The sequence below is a fragment of the Grus americana genome, chromosome 17 (genome assembly GCF_028858705.1).
Source record: "Grus americana isolate bGruAme1 chromosome 17, bGruAme1.mat, whole genome shotgun sequence".
NCBI classification, from domain to species: domain Eukaryota; kingdom Metazoa; phylum Chordata; class Aves; order Gruiformes; family Gruidae; genus Grus; species Grus americana.
This window is the reverse complement of record NC_072868.1, coordinates 7,178,813-7,200,649: the sequence shown is the minus strand read 5'-3', so window position 1 is coordinate 7,200,649 and position 21,837 is coordinate 7,178,813. Positions and strand designations below refer to the sequence as shown.

Here is a 21,837-nt window from a genome sequence, read left to right as displayed (position 1 = left end):
CCTGCGCCGTGCTCCCCGCTCCGCACCGCTCCGCGCACCGCCCGGCGCGCAACACGCGGAGACGGCTTCACACTCCGGACTAGCCGCGGGCATGCAAAATACCGCTCGGGGGCCCCCTCCGCGGGCGCGGAGAGAAGTCGCTCCGCGGCCGTACCCCCCCCGCCACTACTCACCGGAGGTGCAGCGCGGAGCCGCAGCGCTGCGGAGTGTGCGCGCCCGCTGCGGGCGCAGTGAGCATGTGCGAGGCAGGCGCGCATGCCCGCGGAAGGGAGCGGAGCGGGGCGGAGGCTCCGCACCCCGCGCTGCGCCCGAGGCGCGCCCACCTCCCCCCTCCCTGCCGCGCCTCCCGCCGGAGCCTGGGGGCTGCGCGGGGTGCGGAGCGGTGCGGAGCGCCCCGGCCGGTCCGCCGGCACACGCAGCACGAGGGACGACGCGGGGATTTTTAACCGGTTCATCTGACCTGTTGCTTCCCCGGTAGCGAGGCCGGAACACCCGTCCCCCTCCGCCCCCCAGGGCAGCCTGTCACCGGGACCGCCGGCCCCTAACAGCACGGCGGGGCTTTCCCCGGGCTACCCGCCGTCGGGGGTGGCCGGTCCGCGCCGCACCTACCGCACGCGTGGGGCCGCGGCGTGTCGCAGCGTGCGCCCTCGGAGGTGTCCCAGCGCCCGCACGGCTGCGCTGCCCGCGGCGCGGTGCCGGGGCGGAGGAGGAGCCTCCCGCGGTTCCCGCACGCCGCGGGGCCCGGCCGGAGCGCGGGGACGCCCCGGCAGCCCCTCAGCTATTGTCACAAACCTGCCCCGTGTGACCCACCGCCGCTGTTTTGGCTGGAGGGAGAGCTGTCGTCCCGGCCGCTTCCTCTGCGTTTTCTAACAAAAGCCAGTCGGTATTCTCACTGAGAGCAGGTACTCTCCTAACGCGTTTTTGCTTTCGTAGCTACAGTTTTATCTGTGTCGGTGCTATCATCGTGCGTTTAGCTGCAAGTTTTTAAAAGAGATTCGTGGTTTAAAACTTGAACACTTGCATACCACCTTATTTGTAGGCTCTGCTTCTGTGAAAATGATCATTCTCGCTACAGTCCTTGTGTTACTGATCCCTAGTGACAATTTTTAACTATTATTTTAAAAAGAAGGGCTTTTGTGGATGCCTGTTTTTCTTATGCGCACTGTGCCACAGAGCCCTAGGTCCTGCAGAAATAGCATCACTCGTGCGAGCCAGCCCTCTGCACTCAGAAACACGGAGCATCACACAGCACCTGGCTCCCTAGAGGGTGAAACCTCCCCAGGTGATCTTGCTTCTAGCTCTGATCTCCTCAAGGGAACCAGAATGGATTTGTGGCCATACAGAGGTGCTTCCCCACCTCCCGTATCAGCACAAAATCAGAGGCAGTCTCTGGCACGTGCACCTCGAGGGGGACTTCTGCTCCTACTTGGTGATGAGCACCTCTATCAGGTGCATCATCTGCTTCTCTGCACGTCCCAGAGAGGCGCAGCGGGCCTCTTCGGAGGGCTCATGCTGGGGAGACGGGACTGGGGCCTCCCACTGCGTGCACCCTCCGTGCATCCCCTTGTGCTGTACACTATGTGCACAGCTTCACCTCGCCCGTGCTGGCCTCGTCCCCACACACGGCACAGGTAGCACGCAGCTGCCCCTTCCCACCGGCATACCTGCTCGCTGGGGATGCAGCCCGGCCACAGTGGCATTGGGGTGTTTCGTTTCCACACCCTGCTCTTCGTCTTTATTCCCCCCTTCTCACCAGCCTGAGGCAAACTGCAGCTTTCCAGTTCTGTCTCTCCAGCACTGGGGAGGCATCGGAGGAGACCTGCAAGTCCTCACCCCAACGGCTTTTATTACACCTAGCCCTTTCCTCAGGAAGGGGATATCCCATGAACCGCAGTGGAAAAGCCAAAGGAGCACAAAGGGTGTTGAGTTCAGGGTTTGAACAAGCTGCAGCCCACTCATGGATTTAACTCAAACTTTTGACAATGGAACAAAAACATCATTGCAACGAGACAGCTGTTTTTACTATCAAAATCTCTCAGATCAGTTCGACTGCAAAGTGTGTTCCTACAATCCAAAGGAGACAAAGCTCCCAGCATCAGTTTGGAGCTGGCAGGCTTCCTAGCATGAGCTACCTCCCGCCGGCCTAGAAAAACCAAAGCTCTTTCAGTTGTTATTCCCCATCAGTTCTCAGCACTAACCCCCTGATTTCCCCATGGATTATCTGCAGTTCTGAGTTTACACCGCTCTCACATTAAACTCGCAGAGATCGCTGGTTTGGGGCACTTTCTTGCTGCCTTTCTTGCCTGTAATCGTGGTTCTGGTGAGGAGTCTCTGAAGTACAAGAAAGCCTTTAAATCTGTCTTGAAAAAAAAAAAATCTTTTCCTTTCCCCCCCCTGCCCTGCCCAAAAAACTGATTGCCACATTAGCTCCTTTTGAAGCTGGTCTTAACAAGTAAGTTCATATATACTAATCATCTAAAAATGCCTTGCATGCAGAATTCACTCGACCCCTGATTTCACAACATATTTGAATATATGCTTAGTTTTATGCATGTGAATAGTCCTACAACAATCAATACAATTATTTACTTAAGTGCTTAAAGCCAGGCAGGTATTTAAGAATTAGTATTGTTTGTGGTAATGCCACAGCAAGCCAGTCAGAGACCAGGACCTCATTGTTTGTACAGCACCCTACACACAAAAAGACACTCCTTGTCCCTTTCAGTATAAGTAATTTTTGTAACTTGTGAATTGGTGCCAGAAACACCTTTCTTGAGCTGGTGGGTAAACATTATTTGTCTACTCTAATATCCTTTCTATTTACTAAAAACATTGTATGCAATACTTGGAAAAGTAGATAAGGGCACAGTGGGAAAAGGGTGCAAAGAGGAAGATAAAGGATATTTTTCAACTAGGAATTTTAAGTATTTTCATCATTGTTAGTATCCAGGAAAATACCTGTAGATCTTAAAAGCAATTTAGAAAGGCAAGGGAACAAAATGGTTTCTGCCACATAGATGAGGCTATGGGTTGGGGTTCATGGGTCATATAGCTGCATGGGGTACCAGGCTGCAAGACAAGAGAAAGTCGGAGTAAGTCCTAGTAGTTGGCTCAGTAAAAGTCTCCATTTCATCATGCTGGGTTATCATCAGCCGTGTAATGTCAGGGATTTCTGAGAGTGGTGGATTTTTTTTTTTTCCCCAAAGACCAAGGGAGGTTTAGAAGGGGGTTTGCCTGACTTGTTACCCTGCACTTACTCCTATGTACCATAAACTTAAAGAATAAAGGGAAACTGTGCAGAAAGCTCCACATATTCACCAAATGGAAATGCTCCCAATCAGCTGGCTGGGTGACAGCGTCCTGGACAGATTGAGGAGCTAACGGTCCTCCTTGGGCACCCCAGGGCACGCGAGCAGCCAGCCCATACACGGGGAGCCACCTTCTGCCACAGCCTGGGATCCAGAGAGCTTATCCCATAGTGTGGGAGAGCCCACAGCTACACCTCAGCCTCTCTGAGGAGGCAAGGAGCTAGATCCCAAAGTTTAGTTACCGTGGGAAAGTGTGTTTCCCTTGAGAAAATATTTCCAGTTTCTGCTGTCCACCTCATTGTCAAAATGACCAGAGTTACATCAGTACAAACAACTGGTTCCATTTTTAAAAAGAAATGAGCCAATATTTAACATCCTCTCTGGCAATTAAGATGTGATGCCACCCTCTGGTACAAACTACGGTGAGAAACCCTCAAAAAGGGCATAGAGGATTTCTTGGGGTAGTGAATATGGTTAACCCCAAGATAGAAACTCCCCAAGTCAGACCTTGAGTGTCATGAAATAGTTTTACAAGTGTAAGATTTTAAAAGCAATGAATTTCGGGCTCTTACTAATTGCTCTCCGGCCCTTGGGTTAATGTTTTCAATTTCTCTTTGCAACCACAATGCTGAGTAACTTAGTTGTCTTCTAAAATTAAAACTGAGAATCTCACATTTTCATGTTTTCACATGATGCCAGAGCTCAGGCTTTGAAAAACGACCAAAACACCCCAACCCTCATATTTTAGAAGACTTTCAACAAAATTGCAACAGTTGGCAACCATAATATTTCCTAACACATTATTTTGCGGACTGCAGTGAAATTTCATTCTCAAGGCTAATGGTTGCTTCCTCTCTGGTAAATGCCCAGAATCGCTGCTGCTGTCATTGTTAGAACATCATTCATTTATGCAGTGCTTTAAAAACAGAGGAGAGGTACTCTGTCCTCAAGTAATTAGAGGATAAATAACACAAGCTAGAGACTCTTTTGAATTTCTTTGTTGTACAGCTAAACAGAATTACTTAAAAAAAAAAAAAGAAGAGCTATTTCATGTATTAGTGCTCAATCCTGCAAGGTACTAAGGGTCCGATTCTTGCAAAAGCCTTTAAACATGTATTTAATTTTAATACCGCCAGACTGACCTCAGTGCAATAAAGCACTTAGTACGGGACCGGCTATTTAACAGGAGTGCCATCCGAGGGGACTTAACGGTACTATACTTGGTTGCACTTTTGATGCCAAAAGGCTCAGCGCCTTGTAGGATGGATTCTTCCAGGGATGACAAGAGCTGTGTCAGGATCGCAGTGCTAACATCTCACATTCAGAACCAGAGCCATCAATTTTAAGATTCTTCTTATTTCTAAGAACTACTTGCTTGCAAAGTCGCAGGCCGCAATATTAAACAAATTGTTAGTTGAGTCTCTAGTACTGATGATAAACCAATAGATGTTGTTTAGCCTGCTTCATCAAAATTCAGAACATTTGTAACTGATAAACAAAGTGCATGTTAGCTATTAAAGCTCAAAATTAGGCAGGCAGTAAAAAGTAATCTGAGAGGAGGACTGTAGCTACTGATACTATTGAAGCTGATCTTAAAACATATGGTTTCCAATCGTTGACACAATGCACAAAAATAAAACCCTGCAACTGAGGAGCGCCTGGTCTTTTCACCACTAAATGATCAAATATGGCTGTTTGTTTTTTAGTTTTATGTCCCCTTCCTCTTTCTGGTTTTTAAAAGTAGAAGCTTGCTATTTTATATTAACTGAAGATTTGGCCCTTTGTACCAGCTACAGACGGGCTTCATTAATCAATTTCCACTACTGGCTTGAAATGAAAAAAACCAGAATTTTTTTTTTTTTTTTTAACCCTCCCACTATTTTGCTTGGAATTTCTCCTGTAGAAACAAAGATCCCTCTACTCCATCCTTCCTGTTTCCTCATGCTTTAGCAGAAAAATGATTTGTACTATGAAGACAATGAAATTTCACAAATAATACATCCATGGAGAAAAAAATTATGATTTGTTGCAGGGTGGGATGCTGCTGCTCTTTACTGCAGACGGCCATCTCTAACAATAGGAATAAAACCAATTTCACCTGTGAGCACAACTGCATAACAGTTAATTTGTTAATTTGCATGGAAGTTTATTAAAACAGAAAATAAGTTTTGTGACCATTTTGATCTTTTTCTTCCATGAGTGTTTTTTAAAAGCTCTTTTAATAACATAATGTGAGAACAAAATTCTTAGCTTGGGATGGAGCATTATATGCAAATATATACTTCCTGCTGACTCACTTTGGTACATGCAGTTATGAACCCTGTTCTGAATATGAGAAATGGCCATGGCTCCGCTGGTGGAATGAATGATGGTCTGCAGGAGAGATTTGAAAACCTGACCCAAGACAGACCTAGAGCAATATTTTAAAGTTAAGGTTTGATGTGTTATTTCAATTACCAGTAATAAAAAAAATCACTAGGAAGAATTTGGACACTGATCCATTTGGAAAGGAGGTGCACAATTGTGGGTGGTTTTTTTTTATACTAGAGTGGAGCTGGAAAATGGCCAGTTTTCAATTCTAATCAATATGGGCATTATAAGTCAGTTAAGAAAACTTGTACTAATTTTTAATAAAAGAACATTCCCTTCAAAAATAGGATGTATTTGTGGTCTGAAAGGAAGACACATGGTCCACTCATGTGGCTGCGAAGGAAAAGGGAAGGTATTTTGCAGTTGTTTTCTTAGGGGTTGTTAGCTTTTTTCTTTTCTTTTTTACACTTCAGGTGAAGTCTTTTGTAGATATCAGCTTCCTCCTCCAGGAAGACTTATGAATTCCATAGACTGGCAAACTTACTCATAAATCACAACTTTTGGCTCTGTTTCTTTATGACTAGAGCAGCATGTATGAGGCAAAATGTAATTCAGGGGCATCACTGAAATTGCTTCTGACCCATATAATGTTGCATCTCCCTCCAGGTAGATGTTATAGTAAGCCAAAAAAAGCTGAATTTTGGGTGGTCTCCAAATTAGGCACCAGTTAGCTTTTGATGCAAGAGCATCCAAGTCCTCAGCTGCTGCTGCGACAGCAGCTCAGCAGCACTGCTGGTACAGAGTGGCTGACTGTAGTCTTCCAGAAATCTTACATTTAATTCATCTTGTAGAACTGGCAAGTATTTGGGAACTTCATTCATGCATGAATCAAAAGCCATCCTTCTTCCAACTTTACATTGGATTTTGAGTGCAAGGAGGAGTTTGATTTTAAGAATCTGAATGCAAGCACTCTGGATTTTTTTTTAATGTGCCGTGGGACTAAAGTCTCATTATTATGTACATTAAAATTGATAATCAAAGACAAATGCTTCAGTGTGTTATTTTAAACTTTGAGAATGTTTACCTAAATTCTATCTACTTTCGTTCAAGAAATCTCATCTGGCTTTCCAAGCTGTACTCTTGCTTTAGCAAACTTTTCTTTAAGTCACATTATACTCGATGGAAAAACTAGGGACAAATTCAGTTGTACTTTCAATGTAATCTAACTACATCATAGAAACAAGCTTTCAAACCTTTCATCGAACTGATTTACGAGCGGAACTAAGGTTTGCTTAGTACAACATTTTCACAGTAAGAGTTACGTTCCCACAAAAGGGAATGCTGTCAGGTAGAATGACCATGAGTCAATTCTGCCAACCTAATTGCTCTGTTCAGATAAGACAATCTGGCTGCCTCAAAACTTTAATTAGAAGATTTAACATAATATTTTAAAAATTGCTCCAAACCATGGCTGTTAAATGTTTTTAAACAAACTGGGAATACAATAGATGCATAAGAGCATTTTGCTGGTTTCCCGTTGTTAGTACTCATTGGACTTTTAAATTTGCTTTACAAACTAGTGAAAGGGCAGAATGTTATACACCAAACTAGAAAGTACCAAAGGAGATATGCTTCCAGAGTGCAATTTATGCTACATTTAATGAATGCATGTAATTTCAAGCTGCAAAGATCCACCCCAAATTAAAAGAATAAATACTCTTTCCTAACTGCCCTGCAAATACAGTGAAGCTTAAGAAACTCAGATCTAGTTAGGTAGCACTAGGAAATCACAGATAACATATTCTTATTTTTTGTCAAGAAGAAACATAATAATTACCTTCCTGTTTATTGCAACAGAGAGATCATTTGCATTTTGCTAATCCATACTACAGGCTGGAATAAGCCACATCCTCAATCCATGAGGCTGAGGGCTCCATGGACCCTTCTGATAACTCATTGGTCACCCTTTAGAAATGTAAAGCAAGTAAATCAATATGATTTATAGTGTTGGGAGCAATTCTCTGCAGATCAATTTACCTAGGATAATTCTTTTAAAAACTGACTCTGGTAAAATGTTTCCTTTTCTTTCTGTGCTCAAGATGATAATTAGACTAAAATGTTCCCTTATGCTCCAAAAATGTGACTTCTCATGATCAAATTTTTACTTTGTTTCTGTTTAAGCCTACACACACCTTCCACTACCATGTGCCCATGCAGCGAGTGCTCAGGCAGGAGGAGGCTACACTTTGTGTCCATCCGTAGCAGAGAGAAGGGACAGGCACATATCTGCTCTATGTGCCACAGTTCAGCTTTGACTCAGGAGATTTACTCATCTGCTATACTATAAGCAGAGTAACTTGGGGCTTTCAAAAAGAAGTTATTCTAAATTGTGGGAGGTAGTATGATAAGATCTCCATCTGGCTTGCAGCAATTTGAGTACTTCTACCACCTTGTTTATACCATTTGAAATATCTAATGAATACAATATGCTGTCTCCCAAAAAAATATTACATATGAGACCTGTAAATTTAGAATAAAAAGTTTCATAAGAGAGCTCAGCACATTACCTCTCTGTAAATGTTAACTGAGTGTTCCTTATAACGCTTTCCCAAGCTTCTAGTACAGCCAACAAGCAGGCAGGGAAGCACAGGCAGCAGGGATGCTGAAGCAGCAGCAGAGATCCAATCCAGTGCTCAAGCTTTCTCCAGTTCCAGTGTAGTTTGTTGCTGTTTTTCCACCTCCAACAACTTTTCACTTAAAGTTTATGTTTTCCAGGGAGCAGCAAATGGGAAGGTGACCCAGGAACCAGGCATGACCCCAGCACAAGCAGTAATAGATGCTGGCAATGGGGCCCATTGAGAGCAATGAACCAGGTCCAGGGTGCGCCCAGAGAGCCCAGTCAGGTGCAAAAGCAGGAGCGCCCAAAGAGAAGGCCAGAGCTAGGCCACCTCTAGCACAGGGCCAAGGTCCACCCAAGAGCTGGAGACACAAACACCTCCAGCCCAGGCAGGGACTAAGTACCCTGGGGCTGAGCTTAAATAGAGCTCCTGGGCCATGGGCAGGGCTGTGGGTGGGGGTCCCAGGTGAGGCTGGGGGCAATTAAGGTCTCTTGATATATTCAGGGCCCTGACAATACCTGGAAATCAGTGAGGTCCAAATTCATCAGTTTGTTTGCTTGAGCTTGGTACAGGGCATGAGCAAACAAGTCACGGTAAATGGGGAGCTGGCTAATAGCTTAGGCTTGAGTCCAATTTTTTGGAACAAGGCAGTTGTGCAACTGCAGCCTTGGTGTAAGCAGACCTGGGGATCAGGCATGCGGCGGCTGGAGATGGGCTTATGCAAACCAAAGAAGTGCCCACAGTGACCAGTATTATTGTATGCTGCAGGTACCCAGTATCTGCTGGTCAACCAGCATTTCAACGTGCTTCACTGGATTTTATTATTTCGGTGAATCTACCAACTCTTGACATAGATCAAACTGGCTCCAAGGGTTGCGCTTATGGCTGGGGCTGCACCCAAAAGGGGCAGGAATATGGAGGGCCCAGGTGGAAGGAGTTGTTCCATGAAGCTTTTGAGCCTCTGTCTGCTGCACACAGTGTCTGAGAAAACCCAAAACTTTTATGTTTCTCCAAAACAGGTTGAGGTCCCTTTATAGCAAACTCTTGCATTGAACGAGATGGATCATTTTGCTGATAAAATATTGTGTGGCTTTTGCATTGCTCTCTCAGAATATATGTTTATAGGAAATGATATATATTTATATATATTTACAGTCACTTCTTTTTTGCCTTTATGAACTGATGGAAAATAATATCTTGGTTTGGGAGAAAATGATTTTGCCGTCAGACTTTGTGAGCCTCTCTTCATTCATTTCAAATGTTGCCCGTTTTAACGCTAACTTCCAGAGGCCCCGTATGACAGTACAATACAGATCAGAAATATTGAGTGCATTACAAGTAGCAGGTTACACTTCAAAACGCTTGGTTCACAGTGTTCAAGACCATTAATCATTTTTATTATTCTAAAGGACTGAAAGGGCTTAGAAACTTTGCCTAGGAAGCAGTATAGATTCTGAACAGCTGCACTACGATTCCTGCTCACATTAGGTTTTGGACAGACCATTGATTTTCAGTAAATGTTCTTGGCGGCCAGGAAGTGCTGAAACTGGCAAACTTTCTCTTGCAAACTTTTTTTTTTCTCTCTTCTGAAATGAAAAACATGCTGGTTATTCTGATTTAGATCATCAGTATGGCCCTGATTTACCACTACATCATAGCGTCATAAAACGGGAGTATCAAGGGAATTTAGTTACAGACGAGACAAAATCAAATTCACTGCAGGGAGCATATATACTATTTTTGCAAGATTTTTTTTTGAGTCTGTGTTAATAGGCACTGTATATGTAAACTTTTGCATATGTTTTTTCTTTGTTGTTATGACAATTGTTAGTAAGGAAGATACTCGATAGAATTTGTCTGTATGTGAATTCAGATTTTCAGAACAGACGGAAAAAACATTGCTCTTGGAGAAGTATGCCCACAAACTAACAAACAAAAGCATCATCATTACCCATGCAAATGTAGGTATACTAAAATTACATTTAATGTCTGTATGTATTTTTGCGTACTTAGTTCGGCAAACAAATATACCAGCCACTGTATGGAAAGATGACAGGATACTTTATCCTGGGTTTCCTTCCTGGAAGTTACACTTTATTACTTGTAAACTGGAAAATACAGCCTGCATTGTTTCCAAACCTGCGTAACTGTTTGGGAAGAGAAGCATCTAGAACTAGGTTACATTTTTAAGGAAAAATAGGATTGTAGTTTGGATTTGAATGTTAGACTTAAATGCATAGGAAAATCTCAGTTATATTAAAAAAAAAAAAAAGAATCCATATCTGAAAATGGCATCCCAATTAAATCTTTTCAAGTGAGAAAGGGGGTAAATAAACAACATTTATATCCCCTAGGCAAAGCAATATAATTCCCCCCTCCCCCCCGTTTTCTCTTTTCATGCTCCTTACAAGCCATATTGTTTTTTGTAGAGAGGGAGAAAGTTAAGAAATTGGAAACCCTCCTGCCCTGCCAGCAGAGGTGGAAAACAGAAATGTTCAGTTCCGAAAACCTGAAACGATGTTCTGAACGGGTGCAGTATAAAACAGTGATATTTTGATATTTTCATTTGAACCATTTAAAATGGAGATATAGTTGTATCATATTTAAAAACATTTCTGGAAAACAAAAAGCCTGGCAGTTTTTGTAATGGAATTTTTCTTGAAAAAGTTTCTTATGAAGAGTATTTATGCAAAAAAAAAAGAGTAAAGTACTATATGTTGGTTAGTGTGAAGTACTGCGGTCAGAAAAAGAAACATTTTCTGTATTTGGCCTTTGCAGTCCTATAGAAATCTTCATGTAGCAAAGCATGGGGAAAAGGAAATTCAAATGGAGCATTTGATGTAATTTGTGAAATATTCAATATAAAAAAGACCCCCATTTCCTAGCTCAGTAAAAATAAACTTACTGTTTGCAAAGGTGGGCAATTACATAAAAAATCTCTTTTCTTTCTTTCTTTTTTTTTTTTAAATTTTTGTGATAGAATAAGTTTCTATTTTTTCTTGCTTTCATAGGCTCAAAACCCACTGATGCTGAATGAAACAAATAAGACCTCTCAAACCTTGTAACTTTTAAAATCTCATGATTCTTAAATTAACGTCACTGTTTAGAGGGTGGAGGCCTACGCTGTTATGATTTAGTGCACGCGCGGTTGGCACAGCTGCAGAAGGGTATCAGACAGCGAGCCCGCTCTGTCTTATTTACAGAGACCCACACGTTTTTCATCTCTCATTGGTATTTTTATTTCAGTAGCATTTGAGATCCCATTTTCCTGCACTTTCACATGAGAAAATAGTGCCTGTCCTGGAGAGCTGAGATTTTTAAGAGCAGACAAATGGAAGGGGGAGAGTGAAGAGAAGGGCTCCCCCGTCCCCTCTGCTCAGCTCCAGGTTCCCAACGGGAAAGTTTGGATACAGACTCCTGCTGATTTCAAACTATGGTGGGGTTTTTTTTAAAGACAGTTATGCTTTGGGATTGCACAGAAAAACTATTTTATGCACGATGCCACTTAGAAAGTAAACTTGTGTCTTGACAATTTTCCACCAAAGCATGTCCAGCTTCCCAAACTGCTTTCTTTTGTTGCTTTTGGGATGAACTTGACTTTCATCGCAGAGAGCCCTCTCCTTTGTTTTCAAAGGCTTTTCCTGCCAAGCAAAGTAACTATATTTCTCAAGCACGGTCCTCTGAAGGCACTGAAGCATGTTGAATACAGAAGAGTAATTTGTTCCCTCAGGCTGTATATGTCTTGTATTAAAAATTACAAGATGAGAATCTACGGCTGTGCTGGGAGCACACACTGGATTTGTTGTATGGTGAGAAGAAAACAGGTTATGGCTAATCGTGTTCATTCGTTGCAGATAAGAGCGGCGCTGCCCTTTCTGCTTTTTTGTTTTCTTGGTTCGGGATCAAATCCCCATCTGTCCATCAACATAAACAATTGTGTCTGAGTCAGGAGTGCTTTGATTAAAAATGATATGGTTGGAAACACCCTCTCTGCTGAGAAGAAATGAATAAGGAAATGGCCGTCATGTGTGAGCTTCTGGGGAGAGACTGTCTGCTCAGCTCACAGGCCAGTCAAAATATGCTTTCTGGCAGGGAAATTAATAAATAGACCGGCTTCAATAGATGGAGATTTAAGGGCAAGAGACTAATGTTCTAAAATTCTTTTGGGTTGGAACTTAAATCCAATTTTAATGAGGTCGTAGTAGAAAATTAATTTATTTTCTATCTTCCAAACAATATCTTCTTTGTTATACAAGAAAATTAGAGAGCTTTTTTTTTTTTAAATTATTATTGGTTTCTGTTTAAAAATGTGTAAAAGCTCTGGCCCCTTTCATTTCCTGAAGACAATCATGTGTTAACCTTAAGTGGACCACATAAATGTATTAATCTCATATCCCTAAATGTTATGGAGAATTGAGAAACCTCCATACTTTGGCTTTCCTCGGTATGGGATGTGAAGAATGATATGAAAGGAGTGGTTTTGTAGTGAAAATACAAAACTGCTGAGTAACAGCAACATGAGTATACAGGGACCTGTTATGGAGTAGTCTCCAGTGGAAGCGGTGGAAACTCCATCATTCAAAACATCAAAGTCTTATGACTGTTGAGACTCTCACAGTACCGGGTGTTTTTCTTAAATCTCCAGCTTCTGGAATCGATGAATTTGTCAGCATTTCCATGTACCTTACAGAAGCAAGCACACAGGCGAGCTACTAGTTTTCCTACTTGTGGAGAAAAGTTTAGAAGTGAGACTCTGAAAGATTCAAACATTAAGAAATACAAAGAAGTAACAGGTCTTGATTTTGCAAATCTGGCAGATCTTTACATTTTGAACCTGCAAGTTTGCCCATGCCAACAAATAAAAGCAGTGGCCTGCGAAGTGTCCACAACAAAGAAATGTTGGTGGTAAGAGGTGGTGCGGGCACTCTGGGGTACCGACATCCTTCAAACATTCCCTGCTCATCCTTTGCCTGTGGCTCCTTGAAAATGCACGAGTGTTCGGTGTGTGTTTCACAGAGCTGGTGGTGAGGCAGCGAGGAGGTACAATGTGAGTGCTTGATGAGTACAGAGCTGCAGGGATCCATGTCTGGGTTTTGGCTTTGGGTCTGTCGTGACCGGGATATGAAGGTCACTATATATCTTAATCACTGGTTTTATGAGTGCTTTCCATGTTCTGTTTCCCACATGAAGTATGAAAATCCTCCTCATCAAAATAAGCATTTATTTAACAACAACGGACTTGGCAACATACCCTCAAATGAGTGGATAACTCTCTGGTGCCAGAGTCATGGCTGACCCAAGGGAAGAGCAAAGCTAACTGATGGAAACAGGAGCCTCTTGAAGCAAGTGATGTCTGATGGCTCCTCACCGCATGCAGGCAGGTAACGCTTTATCACACGTATGAGTCTCAGCTGGATTTGGGAAGGAAATGAATTAAAGGCAAGGCAGATATTTAGGGTAAGAGTGACTTGATGGAAGCAATGGTATAATAATGATGCATTGAATTACTGTGGTCAGGAAACAGTCTCTCTGTTCTTCAGTTCTGGATAAATCTCAGCGCGTCTCCTTGCTGCAGACCCCATTCTCACTGATAACTTCCAGCGAAGGCAGAAACACAGTGTAATGCAGCTCTGTTACTACAAGTGCTTTTCAAGTGGCTGCAGAGATGCCTGGAATTCGTTGACACACACCCTTCTGCAAAATCCACCCAAGATTTTGTGCCAGCGACCGCACGGCCAGGGCACCATTAACTCTCTGGTGACTGTGCAAAGCACCGTGTTTGCACTGAAAGTGAAGGGTGCACCCTGCCAGAGCATTTCATGCAAATTAAAATGCACTTACAAGTAGATTCCTAAAATTTCACCTCCCACAGGGGCTGAGCTAGTCCTGCTGGGATATGAAGCAGTGATTCCCACCCATGTTCCAAACTTGCTGCTTAGCTCCTTCAGCCATCGCATGGCAACTGATGCTCGCACTGAATGGAAAAGGGTATTCTTTACAAGCAGACGCAGTTTAACGTCTTTGCCAAAGTTATTTCACCTCCTCTGCTACCCTGAGCCATCACCTGCTAGTGCTTGTGGCGTGCAAATTAGAGAGTTTTCTTTATGAGTTGTACATAAAATCCACACCTCTGGTCATGCATGAGAAACTGCTGAAAGAGCCCGATACGTGTTCCATGTTTTATGGACAAGACCTTAAGGTTGTTTGCTTTTCAGAATGGCACCATGTGTCATGCCTGACCCTGCTGGCACTCACAGATACTAAATGACACACTCTTGGCAGGGGAGCCAGCTGGCTAATTATGCATGCAGTTTACCTACATACTGGCTTTAAAAAGAGCCCAATTAAATGATCCAAGGGGTCAGAAGAAAAATGAAGGCATTGCTAGAGGAGTGAAACCTTTTCTACCTCCTGAGGCAAAACCAACTATTTTCACAGCGTTCAGGAAAAAACAAAAGAGAGCAGATGTATTCCCTTTAAAAAGAAACATACTTTGCTCCTTATTGGTGCTGATCATCATCACCCTTGGCATTCAGTTTTGTTATTACAAAAAGAGGGATTCTCGTGCTATTTGAATGTTATTTTAGTGCTGATCTTTTTCTCATTCAATATCTGTCAGCTTCCATGGGGTTATTTTTACAGAAGTGCGCGTTAAAGGTGAGCAAAGATAACAGAATCTTCGTCTTCTTCTCTGCCTTGGTAGTTGATAGTTTTTCTGGTTGGGCTGGTATAACCCTAGCATCATTTGTGGAACAGAACGGGCTTTCCAAATTAGTCTGTCTCCTAGTTAAACAGACATTTCCAAATCAAATGATCTAACAAAAGAAAAAAAAAAACCAAACCACCCTAAGAATACTTATTACAACTTTCGACAACTATGAGGGACCTTCTTGAGTTTTTAGAAGACCCACCACGGGGCTTTGCATGGGCTGCTGCCAGGTCGTATGTTGTTTGCCCACTGCAAAGCTGCGGTCCCAGCTCTGCAGCCCAGTGGTCACCAGGCAGTGCAGGAGCAGTGTGGGGATGTTTCCAACCTTAAAGCATTTGCCCTCTCAGTTTTGTTGCACAGTAGTGATGAGTTTTCTCTGGAGGCATGCCAAGCCCTTGTGGGGAATATACCTATTGCAAAATAGGACATGAACTTGAGTTTCCTTGATTCAATCTTGTGGCATGCACACTTTGAGAGTTGCCCAGCAAACGCCTTCTGCATTTGACAGCGTGAATCCAAAGATAGCTCACACTGCTGCTGTCTGGGCAAACTGTTTTTCCTTCTGGTGCCTATAAAATAGCTGGAAAAACTTCTTGGGGGAGAAAAATTTCTGGAAACTCTAAAGTGAGCTGAATTCCCCAAGTCATTACACTTGGTTAGTGTCTTTCACAACACTGCTAAGCTCTAGGTAATGGTATGCATAACCCCGAAAAGCAGAAACAGAAAGACAGGAAATTATGGCTGAACTAGTGTTTTTCTTAGGGCGTTTGTGCTCACTGTTGGAGCAGCCAGTGCCAGGTATTGTGAAACACAGTGAGAAGTCCCTTTTCAGCTAAGTTTCTGTTTAAAATTCAGCCAGATTATAGTGAGATATGAAAATCTCCAGAAGAGGTATCCTGCACAGGCAGGAAGCTGCTTCAAGAAGGGTCACTTGCCTCTCTGGGAGTCTCGTGTACACCCAGGTCGTAGTCACTGCGAATGTGACAGTGCTGCTAATCCCGCAGCTCCAGCATCACAGGGAGGTTCCCTCACTGGTGTAAGAAAAGGTCAGTTGATGCTTAAAGCAATCATGATGTGCTCTTTGAGCTTTTAAGGGTTTAGATTGTCCTCAAAATTGTGATTTTCAATATACTCCATATATTTCAAATGAAGTTGTATCTGGTTATCTAGTAACGTACCATTAGGGCTGCTGCTTTAAAGAGAACTTCAAATGCTGCAACACTTGGGCACAAGCTCTGCATACTCCACTGGCTGCTTCTTTGTCTTATGGGCCCCTCTTAAAAAATGCTCAATGTGCATGGCAATTCACAAAAATGCGAGTCTAATTGACAAGCCTTGTTACCGTGAGTATGCAGCCGTCCCGTTTCAGGACACCCAGAAGATCTGATGAGCCCTTTGCTCGTGCTGCACTTTAAACACAGCGCAGTGTTGAAAACAGCCTGGAGTCAGGCTAAGTCACCTGCCATCAGTTTTCCTGAGGGATACAAAGCACAGCAGAGCAAATTTGCTGAAAGTCGTGCTAAGAGCTTGATGAGTTACTGATCTTCCACTCTTCCCCAGCCAGGTTTCTCCCCACAGCCTCTCCGCACCTGAAACTTTGCAGTCTGTGCGACGGGCCAGCCAAACCCCGGCTTTCTGCAGGTTATTCAGGGCAGGGAACAGCTTTTGCTTTGGATAACAAGGAGGAGGGAAGGAGCAGCAGCAGGAGCAGCCCTTAAACCTTCACAAGGGGTGAAAAAATCAAATGCAGTTGTTGGGCAGCCACATGAAAGGATTAGAAGCAAGGACAGCAAATTGTTCCCAAGTACATAGTGACAAACAAGAGCTTGCAGCCTTAAACACTCCCCAATTAAAAGTGGCTTCTTCCAAATTTTGACAGAGAAATGGTGGAGTTTTATGGTACCATTTGGCTCCAATTGTTTTTTTAAGATCTTGATGTAGCAGCCAAATCTTTTTATTACAAAACAGATGAGTCTTGCGTGGCCTAAGGAGCTGTGCAGACAAATACCTGACACACAGTTCAGCGAGCGCCATAAGGAACAGATCAAGCCTTGCTCACGCGTGTTGTTCATTTACACCTTGCATCACACACAGCCCAGCGCCTTCATCTCAGCTTTGTACTAAATCTAGACAATGAGCCTGATTCATCACTGCATTCCTTCATTTTTACCTCAGGATAATTCCATTTAAATCAGAGTACGGACTGGACTAACCCAGCGGTTTTTGTGCCAAAGAAATCAACGCTACAAGCCTTTGAGCTTCCTGACCTGCTGTTTTGCTTTAGCCTTCACTTTGGGGTTTTTTATCCTACTTGGGGATCTTGATGGGTTCATATTTGTTGGAGGCTCCTCTGTTGTCTCAGGAGAGCCAGTTAGGTGCTAGAATTAAATACTGAATGACAGATTTTTCATAGCATGGGAAGAGCAAAACAAAACAGCTGTCTGCATAAACCTGAAGGAGCAGGAACTAGACTGCTCTTTAAAAATAAACTTGGCATTGGAGATGGTGACTGAGATAAAGTTATAGCCAAAATTGGTGAATATTTAGGATGCTCAAAAATATTCTTATGTTAGTGGTTTGCAAATGTGGCAACAATATATTCAAGCTTTATTTTCTTTAGCGTGTTCTTTGGCTTAAAGTGAAGTTCAACATTCAAAATGACCATGTAATAATGGAACCATTTCAGTTGATCTGCTGTTTTTCTGTATTCAGTCAGATCCACTGCCTCTAGTGCCAAAAATAAGTTTTTACTGATTTTTACTTCTGTTAGCCTGAAAGAACCAAAACAATGGAGAATTGGCAAACTGAGGATTCAGTTATACAAATCCAAGTTCACTAAATTCACCTGTTTAAACTCATTAAGGCAGTGGGGTACCATGAATATTGCTGAGATTCTAATTTGACCTACAGAATAATGTGCGATGAAGGTATAGGGCTGAAAGAACTCACACACACAAAACAGACTTTGATCTTGGTAATTTAACTCTTATTAAACAATATTTACTTCTAATATACATATATTTTTATATGGAAATAAAAGTGAGGATGAGTAAATACTTCATGATGGGCTTTTTGCAAAGATGCTCTTCAGAGCCAAACTGTATGTTTGCCTCCACTGCAGCACTGATGGGTTCTCATTTGCACATCCCACAGTAAGTGAAAATAAAGTAAAAAATTCCTCTTCCCCATCAAAGTGCTTCATCCCTGGCCCAGGCTGAGCTGCTCCATATGTGAAAGCAAACCACGGTCCCTGTGGCGTGTTTGTCCCCAGCTCTGCTGCAGGATGGCAGGAGAAGGGACATTGCACCAGGGAGATGCTTTTCATACCAGAGCCAAGAATGAATTACAAGAATATTATTTGCCAGTGCTGCCGTGTACGCAGCAGCAAATGATAACTTTGGTCACCACCTGGATTACCTGCTGAGCTGCTCACGTGAAAGGGGCTGTGCAGGTGTCAATGGCCATCTTCATGGGTACGTGGAGCAGGAAGAATGACTGAGAATGGAATTTTCGCAATTTTTACTTCATTTTTGCATGGCCATAGCAAAAGGCAGGGCCATTTCAACAGCTTATGGGGTCTGTTTGGAGGGCCACATCCCAAAGCACAGTTTGACAGTCTTTGTGCAGACCCAGTTTTGACTGTTTGTGCATTGGAGCTGTAAACTCTGAATTGGGGAAGATCTGGGAAGACTCCATTTACAACTCTGCTATTTTATTCCCCAGGACCGTGCAAAAATGTTTCCCAGTGTTTATGTGTGAGAGAGTGTCTACTCTGGTTATCAGTCAGCTGCAGAGTATGGAGCCCATATCCAGAGGTTAAACTTAGCTTAAACTGTTGTAATCGACTCATTTGTGTGCCTAAACCATCTGTTCCTGTCAGGGCAACACGAGGATGGATCACTGGTACACAAGTTTTTCAGCAGGGAGGTGCTTGGTTTGGAGGCTATGCCATAGCTGGCACGAGAAATGGGTGCCTCTTTGTCTCTGTATTTCACATGGATCGCTACTTTCTCTCATGTGCAAGACAGAGTTATGATGTAACTTAGAGAAAAGTGTCAGGGATACCATCTATTGTCTAGTAATACCTACATGCACTTTGTCAGGGGTACTATATATTGTGTAGTAATACCTACCTGCACTTCCACTGAAATCATTAGGTGTGCACAAAAGGTTTTTATATTACATTTCACAAAATATGTTGATATTCTTAATTCAAGCACTCAAAAATGAGGATAGTCAAAAATTTATGTTGTAACTTTAATGAAGCCTTCTTTTTTTTTTTTTTTTTTTTTTTTGTATGCTTATTTTAAGGTAGCTTTCCTCCCCCCCTGCCTTGATTCAGTTAAATCACAATTGCATCACCCTGTAGTGCTTCATCCACTGGATGCTCACTGGCTATTCAGAATTTTTATGTCCCCTTTTAATATGCGGTCCCAGATGTTTTGTACTGCACATTATTCAAATGCTGCCGGAATCTGAAAGTTAATTTACTTGTGTACATTTCCGTGGTGGTATCACCATCATATCTGAATGCTTCTCCAAATCAATTACTTCACCTTTGCATCAATGCTGCGATAGTCAATCATATTACTACCCCCCTTTTACAACTAGTAGAGAAGATAGCTACTCAGCTTCCACGAGACTCCGATGAGCGTATACAGACATTTCTGAACTGCGTGAATTAGACACAGGCAAAGGTGTCGTCGCACCAGGGACTGCAAAAGATCCAGACACCGTGCTGATTCCCACACCACCAAATGTCAAGCCCTTACTAAATAGAAGGGAGGAGGCAAGAACTTCTCAGTGAAATATGTGTGAAAATGTTATTTTTACAGTATTTCTAAGCTTCAGAGACATCACCCAGGTGGGTCAGGATGTCAGGATCTAAATGGCAACACTCTGAGCTGCCTAATGCAATGAAAACCTTACACGGACCCTCTGCTCCTCCTCCTGTTTTGCCTCCTTGTACAGTGGGCCTGTGACCAGAAAAGCCTTAATTAGCTCTTGAACACATCCTAAAACAGCAGGTGGAATTTATTCCCATCGTTCTTTGGTGTATTCCTTTTTCCCTAAGCACAAAAGGAAACGTGGTGCTGTCTCGGAGGACTCCCCAGCCGGTATTACTTGTGGCTGATGCCCCCTCTGTTTTTGTGGCTGATGAAAACGTGCAGGTCAGTGCTGACAAACGCGGCTCGTACTCTGCTTTCCGCAGTCCTAGGGAGGAGCTGCTCTGACTTTCTGCGTGAAATCTCTTTGCGCTGCTCTGACTGGAGCATATCACTGCTTGGGTGGCAGCCAGTTACAGAGCACATCTGCGAAATCTGGGGGCTGCCTGGTTTGAAGCAGTGTTGCTATTATATCATGTTCAAACTATTTGTGAATGGGAACTGATGGCGATACTTTCAGCACAGAAATACCTTTTCTGAAGCTACATGCAATAACTAGACTTGGAAATGTCTGGAGGCTATTTAAGAATTTCAGTATATATGCGACTTTATACGTGTGCATGAATCTCTTAATATCAGAGAGATTTCTGACTTTTCAAATAATGTTAACACTATACTATAGCATGCAAGTTGCACATAAATTAGCTACAATAAATTATAAAAATTAAAATGTTAAGAGGCCTGTCAGATCATCTTCTCCTGCCGGTCTCTAATTGTTTCATATAACGCTTTCTTCTATGCAATGGCTTGCTACCATTCATGAGAGCATTAGTACGCTAATCAAGCATTAGCATTAATCAAAGAGATATTCAATCCTACTCTGAACATGTCTGGCTGACAGAGGAGCCAAGATGCTGTGACATATAGATGCTTTACTTGTAAAAGCGTCATTACTTGTATATCTTACACAGCGATGGGGGAGGAATTCTAAGAAAAGAATTCTACAACAGAAGAAGTTTAATAGACCTGAACAAAATGGATTGACAGTTGTCGAACTGAGCTACATACCTCCCTTAAGCAATGGAGCTTCTGCTTTCTGGCAGCTCAGATCACTATTTGTTTAAAAAGAGCATTTTACATATCTATTTTCCCCTCTTTTGCCTTTGTGATCTCGCACGGATGATACAGATTTTGAGAGAGATTGTGATGCTGGAAATGGAGGCAGTATTTTATCAGATTTCCCTGCAAGCCCCAGACTTACCCTCCTAACTTAGGCGTTTCTCAGGCACCTAGAACTTGGCCGATAGAAAAGGGACCGTATTATTTTTAACTGAACAGCTACGGATATAATAATGTCTGCAGTAAATTAAAAGAGAAGGAAGGACACCTGTGTTACCCCCTTGCTCGCTACAGGGCAGCGTTCAGAGGCAAGCAAAGGCACGGGGGAACATTTACGGTGCTGGAACAAAGGCACGATTGACCCCTGACATCATTTAAAGCTACTTCATGCCAAGGACTTCCTCACTTTTTACGGATATTGAAACAAATAAGTCATGGAAATGATGACTGACCCCAGCCATATGGAAGCAGAGAGATTAGCTGCTAATATGGAAAGTTACCTGGCCAGCGTTGAGATCAGTCACGAGGGAGGGGGGAGATCAGAGGGAGGGCTGCCGAAATCGTGAGGTAATGTGGCTGCTGGTGAAGAGGAGCTGGAGCTCGGGACGACTGGAAGAGAGGAGGAAAAGGGTTTTTTTCTCTGCTGAAGCCAAAAGCGTACGTCATAATGTGGCTGACTGACAGAGCTGTGTTTTCTAGGACGTGCTTGATATTATGGGAATAACAAGCACGAGGAAGTTACTGTGAAGTGCATGGGAGGAAAAGCAGTAAATCAAGGACCAGCACAAGGCTGGAAAGCCTCTGCCCAGTCCTTAGCAAAATGTCAGCAAGAACAAGGACTTGGGGAACAGGAAAAAGTCCGCAGGAGGAGTTAGAGGAAAGGAGAA

At 43.1% G+C, this 21,837-nt stretch overlaps 1 protein-coding gene across 7 annotated transcripts in view; it reads right to left on the bottom strand.

Annotated features, from left to right (window-relative positions):
• EYA2 (EYA transcriptional coactivator and phosphatase 2) overlaps window positions 1–21,485 on the bottom strand; it is a 124,058-nt gene extending 102,573 nt beyond the window's left edge. For 3 of the 7 annotated variants that reach the window (XM_054845730.1, XM_054845721.1, XM_054845722.1), the window contains exon 1: window positions 174–293. In XM_054845730.1, the coding sequence (XP_054701705.1) occupies window positions 174–238 (65 nt within the window). In that variant the 5' untranslated portion in view covers window positions 239–293. Of the gene's footprint in view, window positions 1–173; window positions 294–460; window positions 576–609; window positions 729–792; window positions 816–21,450 lie in introns of those variants that run through there. The other 4 variants (XM_054845726.1, XM_054845727.1, XM_054845723.1 and 1 more) reach the window with 4 other exon arrangements.
• Between the last annotated feature and the right edge of the window lie 352 nt (window positions 21,486–21,837).